We start from the raw sequence: 23,744 nt of genomic DNA on the forward strand, positions 1-23,744 counted from the left end.
TATACAGAATGGTAAACCAACCTACTATATTGCATGAATGCAAATTTTGTGAATTCAATAGAAGAGAAGGTGATATCAACAGAAAGCATGAATGCAGCAGAACAGGAACTGTTGGAAAAGAGTGAGCATAGGTAATGATATGGGAAATCAGAAATTGCCTGGGGCCGGTGAAGGCAACTAGGCAATATTGTTAAAATTACAGACCTAAGATAAGTCAGTATGTACTAGAGAGAGGAAGGGAGCACAGGAGAAGGAGACCCAGTAGAAAGTGGATAGAAGCTGGCAAAGAGAGTTTGGATAATATAAAGCAAACTGCTACTGACAGAAAAAAATAGAAAAAACTTTTAAATGGATTTTACACACAGGCTGTTAAATGAAAACTCTTATTAAATTCTTTGGGCAACCATCTAATAAGTTGTTGCTTGATATTAATAAATCAGTCAACATTCCATCTTTAACACATTTTGTAAGCAAATGTTTTACATTACAGATTGATGAAAATTATCATTATATTATTATAAAATTATGATATGATAAAATTTGAACCAACATAATTAAACAATAATATTACCAATAGCTTAGTTTCTAATTGTTAACATACAGAGATATGCTTGATAGTTCTTAGCCTATCCATTGTTCTTTTGCCAGTAATATAATGTGATAGGAGTTACAACAGTAGACACACCATGTAGTGATATTTACTTCAAGTTCTCATATTCATCTGGTGTTTATAAGTGAAATGAAAAAAATCATTTTTCAGTACAAGAAAATATGGGCAAAGAAAATAATGTTATGAACGAAAAGAAGTTTTTGAAAATGTATCATATCATATTTTTTGCTTGTAACTTCATTCTTTATAGTCAAAGTTTAGTTTATACAAGGTTATCAATAGAAGTGATTTTAGCACATTTACATATTTTGTTATAAAAAACAAAAAGGAGCAAACAAGCCACTATGTTACTATTTTAAACTGATATTTTGAGATACTACAAAAAATAATCGGAAGAAACTTTCTTAAATAATATATATTTCCTTTTTGGGATCTAGATCAAGGTGTTGAAAGTCAATTAATGTATTATTGCTACGTGACGTCAGGAGTTAATATATCAACAATTGTTACTTTTACACTTATACATGTGCGGAATTGTTATTCTCCATTGAACAAATATAAATATAATGACAGGATGCCCTAAAATAAGAGGGTGTGTGTGCTCCAATTTCCGGAACGCCCTATAAACTTATTTTAATTCGAATTATACAATTAAAATTTCGATGAGTTGATGATCTATTTACGAAATATTTTTATGGTAACTAAAATACGTACTTTCAACTTTTATTTATAGGTTAGTTTTATTAAACAACCCTTCTAATACAAATATATTAACGTACCTGTTTTGTTGTTATTATTGTAATAATTGTTTAGCAAAACTTTCTTTGGTCTGCAATAACACTAACTATATTCACCAATCAATCGTACTTGCAATAAAAGAATATTAAGATTTCTAGTAAATAAAAAATATTGTTCCGAAAACGAAAACAAACGGCGCAAGGCAGCTGTGTAATAAAAACAACGCGCACCACTACCCTTCACATTCCACACTATCAAGTATTTTGGGCTGTGTTGTGCCTGACAGCTGGTTTAAAATTATCAATGACGAAGAGAGGGAATAAACAAAAAGTCTACCAATGAATAATCAAATTAAGGTGCGGTGAGTCATCAAATATCAGATTCAATGTAAAGTTCTATAGTAGGTAAGACATTTTCATGTTAAGCTGTATTTTCTCAACAATAAATTATTATGATTCCTAACAAATTGTAAGTTTTCTGTTGCACTTTCAGATTGGTTTTTATAGTTGTAAAGATTTAAATTTGGAAATGGGACGATTAACTGTCAAGATGGAGGCCAAAATAGTGGATATAAGTAAAGAAGAAGAAATAATACCATTTTTAAATACAGCATTATTATTAATGTAACAATAGAAAAATGATTTCATTAAAAACTAAACAAGTTTGCTCAATAGTTTTAGCTATGTGTAGACGTTATTCAGGAACAGTTAAAATCGATCCAGGAATCCGTAAAAGAGCAGCAGTGATCAGTCACGAGAAAGAGGACTTACAGGATATTGACTTAGATGATCTAGAAGCAGATTTTATGGATTCACATAAAAGTTATAAACAACACATCGATGAATTAGCTAGAAAACAGGAACGACTTAAATATTTAATAGTGAAAAATAAATACTTCAAAGATAAATATCCAAATTTTCTTACATGGAGTGACAAGGAACAAATGAGATTTCTTCATAGTATGGATCCCGAAGAATGGACAGTGGAAAAATTGTCCGATAGTTTTCCGGCACTACCCGATGTTGTCAAGGTACTAAATTGATGTATAAATAAACTCCCTAGCAAAAAAATTAATTTGGGTACCAACAATATTTGGATTTTAAATGGAATATTATTTTCAATAAACTGATGGATACTTATAAATACTTTTTGATGTTGTAATTCATAAATTTAAAAAGATGGAGGGAATGGTTTTATAAAATACCCTTTTTGTATTTGTAACTGTAGTTTTAACTTTTGATTCTATTTTTCTTATTTATTTTCTAATTATAAAGTACATAGTAAATATATTAGACAACAAATTTCATTTAATCTTTGAATGCTGTTGGGGGTTCTCGAAGGACCCCAGTGCAATATTTTTCAAACAAAATACAACTGGCTACTTTGCCTCTAGCTATATGCTTGAAATTACAAAACTTATCATGTGTGACTGTGAGTTGCACAGTCATTAGAAGAGTATTGTGACATTACACAGTTAAAGGTTAGTGGGGTCCCACTGAGAACTGAGACTTCTATTAAGAGGTGCCATATTTAATACTAGAAATAAGGTGTTTTTAGTAGATTCTGCTTAGAATGGTTCATTTTTAAAGACATAGACCACTGATACAATACGAGCAAATAGAAGTATGTTAAAACCAGAATACAGATAGTTTGGAATCATAAATTTATTATGAATCCGATGAAAAATATGAATGTCAAAGAACTTGGTTTAGAAATAGAGGACAATATAGAAATAGACAGCGAAGAAGACTCAGATCAAGAACTCACCACTCAACTGACATACCAATTCCCCACATTGTAGTATCTACACCTCAAACCATCGTTCAAGAAATTGCCTGTAGATACCTTAAAATCTGGTCTAAAATGGCAAATTGTATCACTTGCCCATATAAAATGACAAAGAAAGAATATTGTAAGCGCATGTTCAGGTCTCACAAAATGAAGAAGCCTTTAGATATTACAATAACTGGAATGAAAAAAATCCAAACAAACAAAAAGAGGGGGGTTACCTGTCGAGATGTAGATAGTTTTATAGGCATTCTTATCAAAGCTGGCACAGCAAGATGTACAAAAGTATCAACCCGAGAAATGTAGTCCACAACAAACAGGCCCATATATTAGTTACTTTTTATAGCTGCCATGTCTAGAGACAGATTTGAGTAAATAATTGGCTTTTTACAATTCCACAACAAATCTAGGCGAGAAGAGAGAAGGAAGAATGACAAATTATTGGTATTAAAGGGAAATTTGGGATATATTCCTTGATAAATGCAAGAAGTCTATTCAACCATATGAAACTGTTACAATTGATGTGTGTGTACACTGGGAAGTTTTTAAATGGAAAAGCAAAAAGAAATCAGGTGTATAGTATTATATCAGATTTGGTTAAACCATACCCTAGCAGCTGGTGCGGTATAACAACAGACAATTTTTTTACAAGCATCCCTCTTGCAAATTGTTAACAAAACAATTAATACTTTTGGGAATACTTCACCAAAATAAGCCTGATACACCTTCGCAGATTAGTGTAACTTCCATGCCTCCAGAATTATCAATGTTTGCGTTTACCAAAGACCTAACAATTGTTTTATACATTCATTAAAAAAACAGAATGGTTTATCTACTTTCTATGCAACAAGACAAAGAGAAAATTTGCCCTGAAACTAAAAATGAGCCATAAAATATTTTAGATTATAACAAAACCATGGGCGCAGTTGATAATGCTGACAAACTGTTAAGAGAACATTCATGGATATGATTGGAAGGATTCAGAATATTCATTCATGGAATTGACAACGGCAGCGCCATCTGTGTGTTAGTTACACGACTTATTTAGTGATGTAATACTTTAGAATAGGCAATCATTTGTTAGATTTTAGAGGAATATTATGTTACTCACTAAGTTTCCCTTTTTTTAATATAAGGTTTTAATTTTTTATCTGTGTAAATTTTCTCAAAAGTTTCAATGGTATGTACGTTTTATATTCAAATTGGCCTTTTATTTCATATCCTTCTATATATTTCTTATGGGGTTCTTAAGAAACCCCGCATCGGCATGTACGTTAATTTTGTAAGCACTGGATCAAAGGTTAAAATTATTTTGTACAAGAAAACAACTTAGCTCTGAGTTTCGTGAAAATTTTAAAATGAATCCTAATTTTCCCCTAAATTAATTAGCCTTGTAGAGTATAGTACAGCAATAATCTCATTATAATAAATGATTAGGCCGACTGTACTGTATGGGTGTGAGTCAAAGCCCAAAGAGTCAGATGATTGGGACATGTGTGCAGAATAAATGCAAACAGAATTACGAAGAGAGCAAAATAGAGGAAGAAAGAATTAGTAATATCATATTTGAGAAGAGGGGGAATAACTGGGTAGAGAGAAAGAACAGAGGACAGAAACAGATGGAGAGATATAGTAAAAAGATTATAGAGAGAAGAAAACAGCTAAAAGATTTTTAAATATATAATTTGTAATTACCATGGGCCTACCAAGCTTCAAGTGTTGCATTGAAAACGCTGATAACAAGTACAAGTCACATAAAGATTCCATTTGGCATAATTGGCCATTTTTAGAGCTTTGAGATATTGTCAGAGACTTGTCCCAGTATAAAGAAAGCATGAAAGGTTTGGACAATGTTGCATATACAACCAAGGAGTATGTATGGTGATAGATCAGTAATTGAGTGGTGTGGCTTACTATGAATGGCCACACATGATGTTCGTTAAAAAGATCAGAGTATTGCTCATAGGTATATTGTTGATATCACAAGTAGTTCAGCTCTATTTATAGAAAAAATTTTTCTCCTCATACTTGACGATTCTCAACCACATATCTGTAGAATCGTCCAAAATTATGTTAACATGAAAATCCGAGCAGTGGTATGGCTAGCTAATAGACAGGATCTCAACCAATTTGTGTTTTTTGAGATGTATTACAAGTGCTTATTAGCATTATTATATTTGCTCTAAAATTTACATTTCTGCCTCTAAGAATAATTGAAGTATAGAATGCTCTAGAAGAAAATGAAATCATGAATGGGATTCAAAGCATGCTGTCAAGCTGTGATTGATGCCAGAGGAAAAAGATGTTAAATCTTTGTTTATTCTACAACAGTGGTTGAAATCAAGATTTTATTATCAAATTTCAATTTCACTTCCATATAGTAGGTTTTGCTCAAATTCATTGTAATATTTTTTAATTTTAATAAAAATTTTGCATTAATATTGCTGGGGAGTATTTTAATGAACTTGTTAACTAATCTGACTTTTATTTCAGAAAGTTATCAAAGCAAAATTTACAAAATCTGATTTGAAGATAAAAAGACATGATGCTGTTGTGGAACAAAATTGGGAAGCTTTTAAGAATGGGAAGTTCAAATTATTACCTACAGAATTAGCTGAACATCTGAAAAAATTCACAACCAGGAAAATACAAGCTCCATACATCGATAAGAAAAAAGAAGTTATTAATCTACCAGAAGTTAAGTCAGACTTTTCAGAAATTATTACTAGTTATCAAAAACTAATAAGCAATAAAAACAAAAATAAATGCGAAACTACAAATAACGAATCAATTGAAATAGATTTAAAAGTGACTTCAAAATCCACTGGAAATATGTCCACAGATACATATTTAGTTACAGATAAATGTAAGGTTAAACATAAAAACTTGATAACCCTATCCCAATTACAGTCTGATCTTGAACATAAAGCGAATAAAGGATTGAATTTAACTGAAGAAGAAATATTAATTTTTAAAGATAAAAATCAAAATGAAGAAGTACCTAGTACATTGTATAAGGATGATCTAAAGCAAATTGCTGAGAATAAGTTCCATTCTAGTAGAGGATCATCATTATCAACAAATGTTAAGAGAGATTATTCACATTTGAAGTATCCAGAACAAATAGTTATACCTAAAGGACTGAAAAAAGCTGGATGTGTATATAAGTTGAATGATTGTTTTTATGATGTCGATGGTGAATTTTTGTATAGAGTTCCTGGAATGGAATGAAAATAACTTGAATATATTTTATTAAATAAATTAAAAAAATGTAAATAATATTCTGTATTATGGAGTCCTCCTTAACCTTCTGTTATGCGCGCTAATTTTTATACCATCGGTGCTTGCATGGCATCTGGGAGACTAGTATTTCATTTTCGCAAATAAATGATTTCTAAAAGGTCATTAAAGGTTTGTCTTAATAAGAATAGAGAAAATATCAATTTTAAACAAATATATTTTCCATAATTAATAGTTATGAAATTAAAATAACAATAAAACAGCGAACTAACTATGAAAACTTACATTTATTTAGCACAAACGTCGCAAATTTATTTTCCATGTTCCAAGCAAATGAACTTATTAAACTCTACGCATTTGTATCAAGTCATGTGGTTTCTTTCCTTTCACAAATGTAGCATCACTTCTGTGAATTTCCTGAATTCTCTGGTTCAGGATTTGTCATTGTAGCCTGCAGGCCACTTTTACTAGGACCCGCACTATTATATTCTTCTTCTGCCATTTCGATGGTCCGTTTCCGCGAATTTGTAGGCAAGCAAGTTGTTCTTTACCTGTGCTGTATATGTGTGAGCATTAATACTTGCAAAGTTCAACAATGTATAAAATACGATATATGGCTTTCCCTTCATACCTGTTGCAGGGTCTATGTCCGATTCGTGATGCATACTGGAAAGTAGAATAACATTCTTATTCTTTTTTAGAGTGTACGAAACCAATGTCAAAGTTTCTTGAAAAGCGAACTTTGATGTATAATGATTTCGACCACGTACCGCCACAAAGCTCGGTGGAAGTTGTCGTTTATTTTTTCTTCTGGTTCCGACATAACTAAGTCTGTGATTTTTTCCTTACTAGTTCATAACTGGTGAACCAGTTATCTCCAGTGACATTCCGCCCAGAACCAAAAATTTGTGCGCAGTTTTTCACTGTCGAGCTAGCACTATTATAAACTTGGTAAAATAAATCAAATGGTAAACATATATTTCCAAGTTATAAGTGTAATCAGCTCTTGCATCCATTACGGATAAGATTTTTATGCCATACTTTGACGGCTTGGTTGATATACGAGGATGTATTGATATCTAGTTAGCCTAGATCAGTTCCATGCATAAACAAAATATTGCGTTACCATAGCAACGAACAACAACTTATTGGAAGTGTGAGTGTAAAGTTTGACGTCAAAAAAGTAAACCAGAGTTACGCAATAAATTAAAAGAAAAAAGATGTCCACCAAAATTGTGAAAATCGAAAAATTGGAGTATCGAGCCATCATCAAGTGCCTGTATTTAAAAGGGTTAAGAGGTAAGCAGATTTACGAAGATATGCTTAATTTAGGGTTTGAATTACTAGAACACCCCCCTTATTCACCTTATTCCTCAACTGAAAAAAAGTTTAAAAGGTCGTAAATTTTCTTCCAACGAGGAGGTAATAAAAGCTGTGGAGGTCTGGTTTTCATAGCAAGAAACATTTTTTTTGAAAGGTCTAGAGACGTTACAGGTTCGCTGTAATAAATGTATCCAATTAAGAGGAGAATATGTTGAGTAATAAAATATTTTGATTTTGAAATTTTGTTTGGTTCTATAGTAGGCTAAGAATTTTTCAATATATCCTCGTAAGTACTGTACACAATATTGGTTACTTAGGTAATGTAAATGTAAAATACAACTAATGTACTTCGTCCAAGAATATCAACATACTAAATGCTAAAAACGTAAAACAAAACTCGAGTAACCTGCTCGGTTGTATGAAAATGTCAATAATGATGTTTTTTGTGACGTTACCTAAGACTTTCTGAGTGGTTTTCTCGGTCACGTGACTTAACTCCCATTTTTATTTATTAATTAATTAATTTTAAAAATATTTATATTCCTTAATTTTAATGAGGAATAAACTGTTTTTGTTTCTTATTTACGTACGTTCATTTGTAACTAGAAACTATAAACCAAAAACTTCTTTATTAGTGGACACTATTACGTAGTAACCTAGATAATTAAATCAAAGAGGGAAGTTAAAGTATTAAACAAACGAGATTTATTTGGAAAAAATCACCGATAATTGCTAGATTACAAATTATAGAGAATATACACACTTCATATATTTTTTTGGTAATTCTATATTTTCCAGGTCGCCTCGTTTTTTGGCTCTAGAAAATCGAAAAATCATGATTTTTTTCAAAATCTCCGTTTTCATGGCGGATTTACGAAAAAAATTATGGGAATAAAAAATAAATAGAAACTTATATTGATTTCAGAGCTTTAAAAGTTCATGAAAATGCACTCATTCACGTATATTTCTTAATAATTTTTTTCCAAATAATCATAATGAAGTTGTTATATTTTTTTTCATAATCTACTCAAAAACTAACAAATTGAAAAGAAATTTATACATAAATGTTGATTTATCATGTTTTTACAATTAAAAATAATAATAATTTCTTTTAAAATTGACCTTTTCTCATATATAATCGTTTGTACCTTTTTTATTAAGTAATCAATAAAGTTATATAAACAAAAACCTTAAAATCACTTATTGTAATCAAGTGTATAATATTAAAAGTCAACTTTGAAACACCGGAAATTTTTACCATTAAAAAATTATATCTTACTAAGGTTGACTGTTAAAGATAATTGGGCATAGGCCGAGGGGCAGGGTGTTTGAAAAGAAGACCAAATGAGAACATTTGTTCTGAATTTTTAACACACCCCCTCTAACCTAACCTAACCAAAATAAGTTTTCATTTTTTTTATTCTCATATTTTCTTTATAAATCTGACGTAAAAACGAAGATTTAAAAAAAATTTATCGCAATCGGTTGAATTTTCGATTTTCTAGAGCCAAAAATTGAGGGGACCGCGAAAGTACAAAATTACCATTTTTTAACAGAAATATCCAAGAAACTAGTACTAATAATTAAATAGAAATGGAAGGCAACAAAATATTTTAATAGTAGTAACAAGGAAATTGGCCCGTTACTGACATAAAACATAACCGCACTTACATGTAAAAAGTTAAGTTTGGAAATAAATGATCCACTTTTCCACAAACTACACAACCCCGAACCATAATTGTTTGATAATTGGAGTTTTTTACGAGAAAAATCGCAGATACATACCAAAATAATTAGAAAAATAGTTATAGATGCACAATTTTTGAAAGGTGATGCTGCAAGAAACCACCACGTAGCGTAAAATTGTTCATGTTGTTATCATGTTTCTTTTTATCTCAGTATACAAATCTCATACGAATAATTCATGAAATGAAATTATTATTTTATGATCAACATTTCAATATCAACTAATTCGGTAAAAAAATAAATCACTATTTTCTATTAGTTAATTTATGAAAATGATACTAAATTGCTCCTCTTTTACTTATTTTTCTCGATAAACATAATTTACTGTTTATAAATTTGGTTACACTGTGGCTACAGTTGTTATATCTTAAAAAATGGAAGGGTTAATGATGACTCACTCTAGAAATATAAATATTTTGGTCTCTTGTGTTAGTAGGTCTGATGTTTAAGCAAATAACATTGTCGAGATCCATCTAAATATATGTGATCTGTGGTTATAATCGAACTTTCATTTAAAAAGCATTATTGGCATTTAGCGGATATGGCGCATAGCGCTACTGCTACCTATCGGTAACGGTAACGATCGGGGACATGTTGAGCGTTCGCTGTCAAGAATTTTTTGTTTCCTGTGTCTTGTTAGTTTATGACAGATATATTTTCAAAACAAATGCTGTTTTAGTCGCTTTTATATATAGACCCATATTCAAGATACCGTGGACAGCTACGCAAACAAACCGTGCAGTCCTTAACAGAGCAAATGCGGTTCGTGAGTTGGTGGATAACATTAAATGCAGGAAAGTAGCTTATTTAGGATACATAATGCGTGATAGCCGGTTTAACATCCTCCGGTTGATTATTGGAAGGAAACAAGCCTCTTAGTTGAAGAATATTAGAGAATGGACTGGGATAAAAGAAGTAAGACAGTTATTAAGACTAGTTCAAGATAGAGAGAGTTTTGCCATGCTGATGGCCAATGTCAAGGGGACTTTATACGTCACGCTAAGAAAAAGTTGCTTTTATTGAGCTTGACAAGTCTTACATTAAGTAGTAAATGTGGAGGTACTTTGTCCAATTCCATTTTAAAGGAATACGAGGTGTATCCATCATTCATTCACTTTTATATGTATATAAAAGTTGTCATTATAATTCAAAAAAGCTTGACGTTTGATCTTAGAACTCAGTCGATTTAAAAAATTTCACAGCACAAATTAAAAGTTTGTAGGGTTGTCAGGTCGCCAAACCTAATAGCCGGACAGACCAGTCAGATTGGACGGACATTTGGGTAGGAAGGCCGGACATCCTACATTATTGTGATTATGTCTCAGTGTTAATAGGTACGACAAAAAACCAATAAGAATGTTCTAACTGAAAACAAAAATAATCTAAAAATTCTTCTCTTTAAATTAAACTATAGACCAAAAAAAATTCTTATCTTTGAGTACAATACAATGAAAATAATTATTAATTTTTTTGGTTTACAAAAACCTACTTTAAGAGCTCAATTTTTTTCAAAATGTATTTGTAAAAATCCTTACATGTCAAATGTTATAAATTGAATTCTACAACCAACATTTTGGCAACAGTGTCAACATGTAACCTGTCCTGGGATAGCAAAGTAAACTGACAAATATATAGTTAGGAAGTCTTAAAAGCAATCTGGACTTACCATTAATTTAAAATAGGCATTTTTTATGTGCTAACAACTTCTTTAAATCAACGTTCTTTTTGTTAGTGTTCAGAAAACATACAATGGGCGGCACTTGAGCCCACAGAACATATCCTAAGAAGAAATGCAAACTTAGTTCTTATTCAATGGAAACAACATGGCGGATTTTCGATGCTAGTGCCCTCGATGGCAAGATGCAGAACTAATCTATTTTCGCGGTTCATTTAAATTTACAACAAAGAATACCTACTGTATACTAAGTTATTTGTTCTACTGTTAATTTTTCAGATATTTCCAATAAGATCTTTCGTCGTCTAGAACTATGCCCTCTACCTGGCTCTTAAACAAATTCTTATCAATATAAAATTACAACCTGACTATATTCTGAGAAATATATGTATATGCTCGATTCAAACCGATTTCAACGAAAAATTATAAATCACATTTCTTATAAATTCACCTACCTATGTACCGAAATCTGAAGGAAATGTGGCGGGAATTCAGAAATTGATGACGAATGACATATTGACATTGACATTAGTGATACATTTTTATTACACTAGCTTCACGATTAGCAGGTGGCAGAACTAAATTTGTGTCGACTCTCGTTGCTTGCGCTCAGCCACGCTCGTTTGTGAAATGTAAAAAGCCTGACAAAAGCTAGATAACGTTTATTTTGACCGGACACACACTCAAAAAGCCTACCTATGTTCGGCTTTATCCGGAGGCTTGGCAACGCTAATTGCACAACGTTTCGTCCGCTGAATGCGACCATTGTTCTTCTACGCACGCTTTTAGACGTATATATAATATGTAATTTCACGTATTTATATGATCTTTTAAATGCTTCATTTTAATGGTGGTCGTAGATAAAATATATTTTTCAGAGTTTGTTATTTTCGTTTTTACAACATGCCACTATACCACTTAAGTAAGATGAAAATTATGATAATAGTTGAAGGTAGAGGTTATAACATGTGAAACATCAAATTTTGCATCAGTTTATTAAAAACAATATCAATATATAAATGACTAGCATAAGCGATACAACTAAACATATACTTATAAATTGTAATCTGAATGAGCTGTAGTTTGGTAAATTTTCAATAGGGTACTTGCATTTTTTGAAAAGTATTTATTTTTTTGTTTATTTTATAAGTTCTTTATATGAATAATGTCTTGCAGTATTGTCAAAACGACCAAAACTTCCAAACAATTTTTGTTGTAGTATATCAGGTGTTTTAGTCGTGGTATTTTTACAACCTGGTACAAAACACGATGTATATACCATTTTTAAGATTAATAAGTTTAATAATGACGAAATGTTTAAACTACCTACAAAATTTTTGAATTCTCAATAATTATTTTCTCTATATGCATATAAACTATCCAAAACTATTTTTTTCTCAAACCATGCAAGTATCCTATTGTATAAACACCAACAAAAAATATTTTTCTATTAAATAGGCTACACAATCGATTTAAAGAAAATAATCTCTAAGATATTTAAATAATTTCAATTATTATATAAAATGGCGATATAAATTTAACGAACTAGTATATTATGCAGCCTGTCACATAGGAATTAAATATCCAGTTTTCGCACGCGTTGTATACTATACTTTTTCGACAATATACACAAACAAGCGCAGAAATTGGTGCGTTTCCAAGTATTTTATTTCAAGTCAAGAAAAATCTGTTCAAAATATATGTGTCAAATATTTATAAAGGGAAGGGAAATAAGAATTTGAAAAATATATATAATTTGAGTATTAAAGGCTGTGAACTAAGAATGTAATAAAAAAGTTTAAGCTTGAAGAGCCACAAAAAAAGTTGAATAATAATAGATTTATTTAATTTCTTATTTCTTAGACTTTTTATCTATGTTTATACTTTTAAATTATCTTGGTTTTAGGTTCCTTCCGTTATAAAATTAGTTTCAACCACTTATATACTTGATAAAGACTGAAATAGTCGAAACGTAAAAATTTTTATCTACCTTTCAAAAATTATCAAAAAAATCTAATATTATAACAGAAGATACCTATAATCAAGACGATTTAGAAACATAAATAATAATAGATTTTATTTCAATTTTGTATAATTTCATTTCATTATTATTATTTCTGATAACTTTTTGTATAATTTAATGTATTAATCATTTGCATTGGAATCACTGAATTTTTTATTGTATAGAGGGAACATAACAATGGAATTATTCATCAAAATTTGTTTTGATTACAAGAATTAACGCTAAAAGCAATATTTAGAATTGAAGACATGAGTTGATAAAGGTGCTATGTCCACTTTTTTCAAATAATTAGGTTTTGGTTTATTTGGTTCTCTAATAACCCAATGCAACCCCTGAATAAACCTAGATTGTCAGATTTTCAATAATATGGGATATTTTTATTGATAAAGGTGCTATGTCAGTCACGCATTCGCCATATATTAGTAGATAAAGGTGCTATGTCCAATTTGGTGACATAGCACCTTTATCCACCACAGACCACACCAGACGGGAAAGTAGATCCAAAAAGAAGGCAGTTTTTTTCATCATTGTTCAGTACATTACAAATCGTATTTATCTGTCTTTATCACACTTACTACAAAATGTTTGTAGCGGCGCTTTTGTATTTACAGAAATCTTTCGAAAGTTACATTATTTGCACACAGATGTCACTACCATAATTGACATTAATAAATGGAATGTGAAATGACACATGTAAAACCCCGCCGTTCTGTTTTGTTCATCACGCTACATGCACTTGGATTCTATTTGTGGGTTTGTGTGGTTTCAATAATCATCATTCACCGGAAAATGAGATTTTGTATTGTGTGCGGTAATTCTGAAGACGACGTAAAGCATTTATTTTGCTTTCCCCGTAGCGCAGACAGGTAAACAGAAAATTTATTATCTTGTTGTGTAAGTACCCATACGTTTATGCATGTTAGATGAATGTTTGGTTTTTTATTACTGAGGTTTCCTTACTGCAAAGATTAAAATCGAGCTGTACCAGATGAAACTAAAAAACAGGTTGCTATTTTACAATGTACAATAATTACATGTGTGTTACAGGTCGCAAATATGGCAGGAAGCTATGGGAATGAAATATAGACCACTATGTGGCCATGTTAGAATCTGCAATGAGCATTTCACAAAAGATAGATTTGTGCCGTGTACCTCAGTTTTACGTTTGAAAGCTGATGCAGTGCCCACAATTCTGGAAGTCCAGAAGGACCATGTTATGAAGGTTGTATTCTAATATTAATTAGGTTTGTATTTTACAATGAAAATAATAATTTTAGGGACTAGACCAGATAGCAAATAAAAAAGTAAACATTATATCCCAATATATAATAAAGCCAGAACCACAGGTACTGAATTTTACATATTATTCGAGATGATTTGCTTTTATCTTGCTTTATGCATTAAAACATAACTTAGGTGTTAATTGAAATTCAATTTCTTAGACTCTTTTGGATACCAAATCATTAAGTAATGCAAACAGTGAAGTTACTGAACATGAGAAAACAAATTCCTCGCAGTCACCATCCCAACGGGCTGTCACACCAATTTCAAGTACAGTTAGATGTAGAAGGACTCTTTTTAAGGACGTTGAAGGCTTGTGTTCAACACAGATAACACCAAGAAAGCAAAAGTTGATGGTTATTGTGAAGAGGAAGCAGGGTCGCATAAGAAAATTACAAAAAGTTTGCAAACAAAAAGGGAAAAGGATTAAAACTTTAGAAAATATAGCAATGAATAATTGTTTCAAAGGTAAACAACAAGTAATTATAATTTGTATTTACTTCTAAACTAATAATTTTTTTCCTTGCAGGCATGCCATCTACCATATCTAACTTTATGATGTCTCAGATTCGTTGTGCCAAGCGCTCGCCACATGGAAGACGGTGGACACTGGATGACAAAATAATGTCTTTAGCGATTTATAAACGAAGCCCAAAATGCTATGCTTTATTAGAACGTCTCTTAGTACTTCCATCAAGAAGAACACTTTTTTCATTACTGCAGAGCATTCCTTTCGATGTGGGAATTAATGAACGCCTTTTCCCTCATCTGGGGCACTGCCTTCAACGATTTGATGAAAAGGATCGTTTTTGCACGCTGGCCTTTGATGAGATGGCAATAAGGGAACATATAAAATATAATCCATCGGCTGACTGTATGTTTGTTATGAAAAGATGTGGCATAGCATTATTATTATTGTGAATCTTTGTTGTACTTATGCAAATACAAGTTGACAAAGCTCAATTTTTGTTTCAATTATTTTTCTACATGTTTAAAAACATTTTAAATTAAATTTTAATTCAAAATTAAAAATCCCGCTATTCGTCGGCCAAGAGCGCCACCTAGGTACGTTTTATATCGCGATGAGAGAGAAGAACAACAACTGTTTCTCTCGTCTGCCACTTCCAGATTATTGAGTTGCGTGTCTGGTGTGGTCTGTGTTTATCCACTAAACTATTGGAAAGTTCTGTTCACATGTTCGGGTGCTATGTGATATTTTAAGGTTATGTTTATAATATTTATACTGTTTCTGTGACCAAATCCGGGATTTCTAAAGAAGGAATAGGTTTTAAAACTACATAATAATAGTTCATCATGAGTTCCAGAACTAAGAGAATGTTGGCATTGATAACAGATAAGAATTTATGTCTTCCTAGTGAAGATGTTTTAGTTTACTATTATTATTTTTGCTCTCCCCATTTACCATTAAATTTATTCTAAAAAGGTAAATTTGGAATCTTTTTAATATTATTCGTTTTTCGGTACTTTTCAGAGGATAAAAGTTATTCGAACTCCTGTCCAAGTACAGAGAAAATTGTTGAAGAAAACAATATAATGCAAGACATCGCCCAACAAAAGTCTCTGCAAAATGTGAATAGTGTTGGGCAACCAAGCACTAGCGGACTTCAAAAGCAGTGCAGCTCTGAAACAGGTAAGCATAAAATAACATTTTTCTAATTTTGACATATAATGTGACACTTTTTAAAACTGATTGACGTTATGAAAGGTCTTACTTTGTGTAACTAGTTACACAAAGTAAAATATTATGTAACTGGTTACGAAAAATGGAATATTATGTAACGTCAAACTGACATGAAGTGACAACTGTCAACAGACTTGATTTCTGTTTTCACAATTTTTATCAATAATATTCTATATTTACTATTACTTATTCAAAATTAGAAAAAAATCTTGTATGTAATACGTTAAGAAATGCAATTTTGTGTAACTTGTGAGATGTTTGCGGAACTCACACAAAAATCTCACGCGTTACACAAAATTAGGCATTTCGTAACTGATTACATAAATAGCTATTGGAAGCTCCCTACTAAATATATGCAATTTTTTCCAGAGTCTATAGAAAATTGTGATGAAGAGAGCGTCACATCAGGCAGCTAATATTTACCTTCCAGTGATGGAGGATATTCTGACTCATTTATTTTCCCCAATAGGCTCAAACATGAAAATGTTCATAGAATTAAACGTGAAGTGTTTTTTGATGACAAGGAAAATGACAAAGAGGCCGAAAACCTAGACAAAAAAACCATTGGAAATTCAAAAAACGTTGCAAGCTTAGGATTACTTGACGAAGATATTCTGGAAGATGAAGGTGATGGAGGAACACAAGACGAAATGCATAACAATAGACAAAAATTTCATGTTACTGCTGATGGGATAAGAAACAGTGCGACGGTTAAACCAGATTTCAAAGTAGCTAAAAAGAGAGCACGGAATCCCGAGAAATGGAAAAGAAACAAAGCTGCAAAGTTAAGACAACAAGGTGAAGCATATGTATCTCAAAAAACTGGTAAAGTCGTGGAAAAAAAAGTAATAAAAGACGGAATACTATGTAAAGAAAGTTGTCGCCTGAAGTGTAGTGAGAGATTTAGCATTCAAAGCAGAGAAAAAATTTTGGAAAAATTTTATAAACTGGATATTAATTCCAAAAATGTCTTGATTTTCAAAAGTATCAAAATGTACGAAGTTAATCGTCATCGGTCTCGTAAAAATTTGAAAACCAAATCTTACTCTTTTAAATATACAGTAACATGTGACAAAGAAACCGTACTGGTGTGCAAAAATGCCTTCTGCTCTCTGTACAGAATTGGAAGGAAAAGTGTTTCGGGCTCAACAAGAGCTAAAAGCTGGTCAGGTAGCCCCCTCGCCGCATAAGCAGGGTCATCACACAAATCCTAAAAAGATTCCTAAATATGTAATTACCTGTATTGAAAACCACATCAAGCAGTTTCCTTCTGAAGAATCGCATTATTCTAGGAACAAAAATCAATATAAAAAATACATTTCTCCTTTACTTAATATTAATAAACTCCACCAACTTTATATAGAGCAATGCGAAGAGAGAAAACTCGAAAATAAATATATGGTTAAGGCCTCCTTCTATCGGCATATTTTCGAAACAAAGTTTAATTTGTCTTTTGGTGCCCCGAAAAGCGATACTTGCAGTATATGCGATGCTGGGGAAAATACCTCAGAGCACACCGAAAATTTCCAATTTGCCTTCGCCTTGCAGAAAGTTGACCGAGAAGTTATAGTTGTTGATAAAGAAAAATGTTACATTACAATGGACCTCCAACAAACAATGCCACTACCAAAGTTATCAACGTCTAAATCATTTTATTTGAGGCAAATGTGGCTGTACAACTTTGGCATCCACTGTATAACTAGTTCAGGACACAAATCCTATTTTTTCACATGGACTGAAGACATCGCCACTAGAGGCAGCAATGAAATTGCAAGTTGTTTACTTCGATTTTGCAAGTTACTTAAAGAAGAAAATGCAGAGATAGAGCATTTGATAATTTGGTCAGATCAATGTGGGGGACAAAACAAAAACTTTTCTGTTATAAGCCTCTACGAATACTTGATATTGAATAATGTCTTCAAAATTATCGATCACAAATTTCCTGAGGTTGGCCACAGCTACCTAGATTCAGATAGAGACTTTGGACGAATTGAGAAAGTTCTTCGGAAACACCAAAATATTTATATACCAGACCAATATCGGGAAATAATAAAATCTGCCAGTACCAGACAGAGTTTGTGTTTCAATATGGAACATTTTTTCTATGATTTTGAAACACTTCCAGCCAAACTCCATTTATACAAAAAAGTGACCAATACGCTTAATCAAAAAATATACTTCCGCGATAAGGTCAAATGGATTAGAGTGAATGAATTTGGCAAATACTCTTACAAAACTAATTTAGACCCATTCGGTCCATTTATGGAAGTCGATTTGCAGAAAAAAAGGGAAACCGTAGTACAAGCTGAAAAAGTGGTTTTACAGAAGTTACCTAAATGCGGTGGTCTCACTAGTGAAAAGATATCGAATCTGCAAGATCAACTGAAATTCATCCCAACAGATTACAGATGGTACTTTGATATTGTTTTGGAAGAAACTAAAAAAAACCCTAAGAAAAATCGGAAGACCTATTAGGCTTTAAGTTTCTTTGTGTCAACTTGTGTTTTGTTTAGTTTCAAAAGAAATAAAAATTTATTTCAATATACCTGAGTGATTTTCCAAGTTATTTCAAATCAAAAGCAACATAGTTCCTCTATCCACTAAAATAAATAGTATAACTCGCTTTAGATGTTAGTTGATAAAAGTGCTATGTCCATCAAAATCAAAATAACTATAAATCATTAAAGTTTATTTGATTATAAAATAACAAGCTAAGTAGTACAAACAAATACCGACCTTATGAGATACTGTTTGTATTGATTGAAAATTTTGTAAAAAAGTTCCGAGTTGAAACGCGTTTTCCTCATTTACTCAAAACTTTAAAAAGTGGACATAGCACCTTTATCAACTCATGTCTTCAATTAATAGTGGAACCTTGTAAGTAACAATAACCACTTTCTCAATTATGAACAAAAGCCTCAAATATATGAAAATCATTTATTGACTCGTTTTATTAAATGATTAATATGGGTAGGTTTTATGTAAATTCATTCAGAATAATAAATTTGAATGGAAATTGTCTCTCATTACCAATAATTTCGTTCATCAAATAAATCTGTTATATTATCCGAGAGTACATTTTATTCAATATGGTAACAACTAAAATTGTTTCGCTCTGAAGAACGATGAATTACGAGGTCTGGCTATTAAATAACGAGACTGGTTGCGAAAAAAGGTCTTATTATAAAAAATATTCTACATTTGAATCCTCTCCTTCAATATACTCCCCTCCCCTCGCCGCAAACCTTTCCTTACGTTTTTTCCATTGATCGAAGCAGTGCTGGAAGTCTTATTTTGGTGAGGGCCTTTAGGAGCTCTGTCGTTTTTTGCTTTACCGCTTCCATCGACTCAAATCGGGTCCCTTTCAAAGTAGATTTTATCTTCGGAAACAAAAAAAGTCGTACGGTGCCAAATCTGGTGAGTACGGCGGGTGTTCGAGCACCGGAGTGCGCTTACTGGCCAAATACTGCTTCACAGATAGCGCGTTATGGGCAGTGATGGTTAGGTGTAAAATCCACTAGTTGTTCTTGTCCACTTCTCGGGCCGTTTTTTACAAACTCGTTCTCGCAGTGATGCAAAAACTGACAAATAGTAACTCTGGCTGATAGTCTGACCCTTTGGAACCCATCGTTAATGTCGAAGAAAACGATCAACATTGCCTTGAATTTTGATTTGCTCTCTCGGTACTCATTAAAGCGCTTACACTACTCAAAAACATGCGCACGAAATAGAGAATTGTCCCCATAGGTTTCTTGCAACAATTTATAGCACTCAGTTGGGTTTTTTTCAATTTAACGAGAAATTTGAGATTGATACGTTGCTCCAGTTTTTCATCACACATGGTTTTCGGCACGAAAAAAAAACACGTTCGTTTCAAACCACTACTGTACAAATAGTATAATAGTGACGGAAACGTGTTTTGGGACGTGCTTGTATAAAATATCTAGATACTCAACGCACTACTCGTTGTTTACCTCATCCGTCTAGGGCGCCCTCTAGGTGCCCAGTCTCGATATTTAATATCCAAACTTCGTCTATCTGAAATGTGGATAGAAATACACCAAATTAATTAATACTTTTTAATATCATCAATATTAACTAAACTTCAGTCAAGAATCAACTTTGGCAATTATTTAATCGTCATTATTCTAAATTACCTTTTCCTGTTTGTTATCCTGATAAAACTTAGTTTTTTGCTATGTACGAGAAATGGAATTTTTTGAAGAATCTAATGAGAATATAGAATATTTTTAGCGGATATAAAAACGAATATGAGACGTAATTTTTCAAGTAATTATTAAATAGAATTTAGGCATAGATGTCATTTATAATATATGAAAACTACACTCAAACGAAACGCTTATATATTTTTTTTAGGAAAGTTGTGCAATCTATCAGAACCTTTTCAAAATTTTTACTTTATTCTACATTTTCACTCAAATTTAAATGAAAGCTTTATTTACAAAAAATCAATTTTACTCAAGTACTTAGAGACCATTATAATAATTCTTGACCTTTTGTCATTTTTCGGGTAATGCTATAAGTTGATCAGTGAAGAACTTGTGGAGAATTGGGAACATAATTTTCGACGTTTCTTTTATATAAATGATAGTCTGGCGATGCAGTAACCGGGCTTTACGTTCGGCACATTAAAACTTCCCAACAAGTTTTCTTTTCTTTTGGCGCGTCATCAAAGTTATGTATGGCTGGCGCTGTCGTGGGGGAATACGAGGTTTATTTGCGAACTGCGTGCTTATTTCAAATTTCTTTATTTTATCTGGTCAATTGCTGACAGTTTACTACCGTTTGACCAGGTTTCAGTATTTCATGGTACATACTTCTTATAATACATATAGCATCACTTTAATCTGGGCTTTGTAGTCCTATCTGTCCGTTCTCCACGCTCCGACCACGATCATTTGCGTTCTCATATTTTCTCCATTTTTCATCGAGCGTTATCAATCTTTTGGTAAACGGCTCAATTCCATTGGGTTCTGATAAAGTATCTCGAATATTTCGATGCGTTTAATTAAATTTCAATGCAGTCAACTCATGCTGCATCTAAAGTTTTTTGTATATCAAGCATCTTTCAGGCGATTCCAAATTATTTAGCGGTTGATGTCTAATGCATCAGCGATGTTCTCACAGCTTACATTCAGATTTTGACCCTACTCAAGTGTGCTTATAGTAGAATCTTGGATTCGAAATGAATCATGTGAAACAACGCGCGGTGATTGAATATTCGAAATAGTTTACCCAAATTATATTCACAAAGATTTGATGGATACATTAGAAAAATCTGCAGTATCATATGATATTGTATAGGTAGTGTCGTAAGTTGAAATGTGGCAGTTGAGTACAGACTACAGGTAGTGCACATACAGCCGCTATCACATACGAAAATGTTAATAATGTCCATTGTAACTATTAGATTAAAGTTGACGACAGTGGACTCTCGTACCAACTGGAAGATATATATTTAACACCGAACATGAAAAAACTGCACACAACCATACTCGAAGACATATGTAGAGGTCTTTAAACGCAATATTGATAAGTAACAAAAATAATATCTTTACTAGTTTGTTATTGTCAGTGAGATAGAACCGAAGCAAAGGAATCAGCATACGTACATATTCAGATTAGCATTTGACAATTAGAATCTTCTAAAACTGCAATACTGAGTAGACACTACCACTGCACCAACACTCAGGCAAAAGGAAAAGAGGCAGACCTGTACGAACATGGAGAAGAACTATTGAGAAAGAACTGTTAATAGTTAAATTTAACCCACAAAACGACGCATGAGGACATCGACCTCATCGTTTTACTACAGCTGCTGAAACATCGACCGTTGCTTCACTGGGATGATGAATGATATTGATCCCATTCATATTCATACATTTCCTATAGTATCTATTTCAAAGTGTGTTAAACACTTAACATCAAGTAGAAGATCGGAAAGGTAAAAATATTCGCTTTCAAGCCGCTTACTAAGTAGAAATTTTCTGTATGTTGTTGGGCTTGATTCCCATTGTTATAAATATTTTTGAAACAAATTGATTGCGGATGTTTTGTCAAAATATTCAGTTCTGCAATTGGTTTAATTAGATATGGACATTGTCTTCTATTGCCTATCTATATCAAAATTCCAAAAAAAAATGTCGCCTTCAACAAATTCAAATTTTATCGATTTTGTCCTAGAAACTTTGTAGTCTTTATATCAGTCCATGGGGTACTTCTGATAATACATTTTTGGCACAATCCTTGTAAATATCCTCTGAATAGGAATGCAATTTCAACCAAATCTACTGTTTTTTCAGTAAGTTCGATGTAACGAAAAACACGAATTTTTCTGTTTCTTATGATTTTCCCCTAAACACCTTCACAAAACAAAAAGAACTGATGCATTAAAGAGCTAACCAAGTCACTGCTTTTAGTTCTACCGGTTTCTGGAACATATAGAACACTGACTGAGATGTAGGCAAAACATAAATGTTGAATGAATAGATGGAAAATGGTCTTTTGTATTACACACCATCCGTTGTTGTATCAAAGCCTGGCACTATCTAGATAGATACCTTCTCGAATTTTTTCTACTTTGCAATACATTTCTCTTTTGTAAAATATTTTGCTTCAATTTTTTTTATTTCTCCCTATTCGGTTATATTTTAGAGAAGATTTCATTGTTAAAAAATATTATTCTATAATAATTATAAACAGTTTAATTTAAGTCTCTGAAGACGATAACTTGGTTATCGAAACGCCCATCAGACAGTGTAATTGTGAGTGATGGTGTAGTGATAGAGTAAGCAGAGTGTGTTCAGTATGAATATCGCCAACTGTTTCAGAAATTCCAACTTAACCGCAATACTGAATAAAATTTTAGCAAAATTGGATACAACATAAATTTCTACCTGCTACAAAATTGATCAAATCTACAATAAGAGATTAGGCAACATCTAAGATTACGATAAAAAGTTAAGTGTACAGAATTAACGTTTATATATAAAATCGATTTAATGCAGCTGCTCATGATATTTTCATAATACACACAACAATTAAAACTTTAGAATTACATACCAACATAAATATTAACAACCTGTCAACAATGTATGGTACAATTTTTAGATGTACACTATCGGGCATAAAATTAAGATATTTGAGAAAATTTTCAGTAATAATATTTTTTTCAATAATTGAATGAAATAAATGATGAAAAAGTAGTTTTCAAAATAAAAGTTTGGCAACAAAAAAGGCTTTTCATAGAAAAATCACCGTAGGTCATAGGTTTATTCTGTTCTGTCATTTTATCTAACTCCTGCAAATTTTTGCTAATGCGGCACGATTAGAACAGTTTCAGAAGATACCAATTTTATAAAGAGATTGATCAACTGCTTCACATGTCTAGTACAGTGCAAGGCGGAATTAACTAACGAGTTAGGTATCAACTCTTTTCCCATTTCTAGTGCTTGCAAAAACCAAATGGTCACGGCAGATTCCATTCAAAATTACTCGCAAGAAGTGAGATTTTCTACGTTCGGAACATAAAGTCTTGTTGTATTCTGCTGTTTTCGATGTTATTATGGTATAAAAGCCATTCCTCGTACATCATGAT

The 23,744-nt window shown here is 32.0% G+C and overlaps 2 protein-coding genes across 4 annotated transcripts in view; one reads left to right on the forward strand and one right to left on the reverse strand.

The window, feature by feature from the left end:
- Positions 1–1,669, reverse strand: part of LOC130898271 (uncharacterized) — a 92,228-nt gene extending 90,559 nt beyond the window's left edge. Inside the window, exon 1 of one of the 2 annotated variants that reach the window (XM_057807441.1) lies at positions 1,390–1,669. The gene's annotated coding sequence lies outside the window, so the exon portion shown is untranslated. The remainder of the gene's footprint in view (positions 1–1,389) is intronic. The other variant, XM_057807440.1, reaches the window with a different exon arrangement.
- On the forward strand, positions 1,610–6,415 carry LOC130898273 (uncharacterized). 2 transcript variants are annotated; one of them, XM_057807445.1, is made up of 3 exons: positions 1,610–1,752; positions 1,841–2,378; positions 5,630–6,415. In XM_057807445.1, the coding sequence occupies exons 2-3, from the start codon at positions 1,986–1,988 to the stop codon at positions 6,365–6,367; spliced, it is 1,131 nt and encodes a 376-aa protein (XP_057663428.1). In that variant the 5' UTR covers positions 1,610–1,752; positions 1,841–1,985; the 3' UTR covers positions 6,368–6,415. The 2 variants fall into 2 exon arrangements, with proteins under 2 accessions (XP_057663428.1, XP_057663429.1); XM_057807446.1 differs by lacking the exon at positions 1,610–1,752 and having other exon boundaries at positions 1,829–2,378.
- Positions 6,416–23,744: the final 17,329 nt, after the last annotated feature.

Source organism: Diorhabda carinulata, chromosome 9 (assembly GCF_026250575.1).
Source record: "Diorhabda carinulata isolate Delta chromosome 9, icDioCari1.1, whole genome shotgun sequence".
Lineage (NCBI taxonomy): Eukaryota > Metazoa > Arthropoda > Insecta > Coleoptera > Chrysomelidae > Diorhabda > Diorhabda carinulata.

Coding starts and splice junctions, on each gene's coding strand:
- LOC130898273 (XM_057807445.1), top strand. CDS start 1,986: ATGATTTCATTAAAAACTAAACAAGTTTGCTCAATAGTTTTAGCTATG. Junction 2,379..5,629: donor CACTACCCGATGTTGTCAAG/GTACTAAATTGA, acceptor CTTTTATTTCAG/AAAGTTATCAAAGCAAAATT.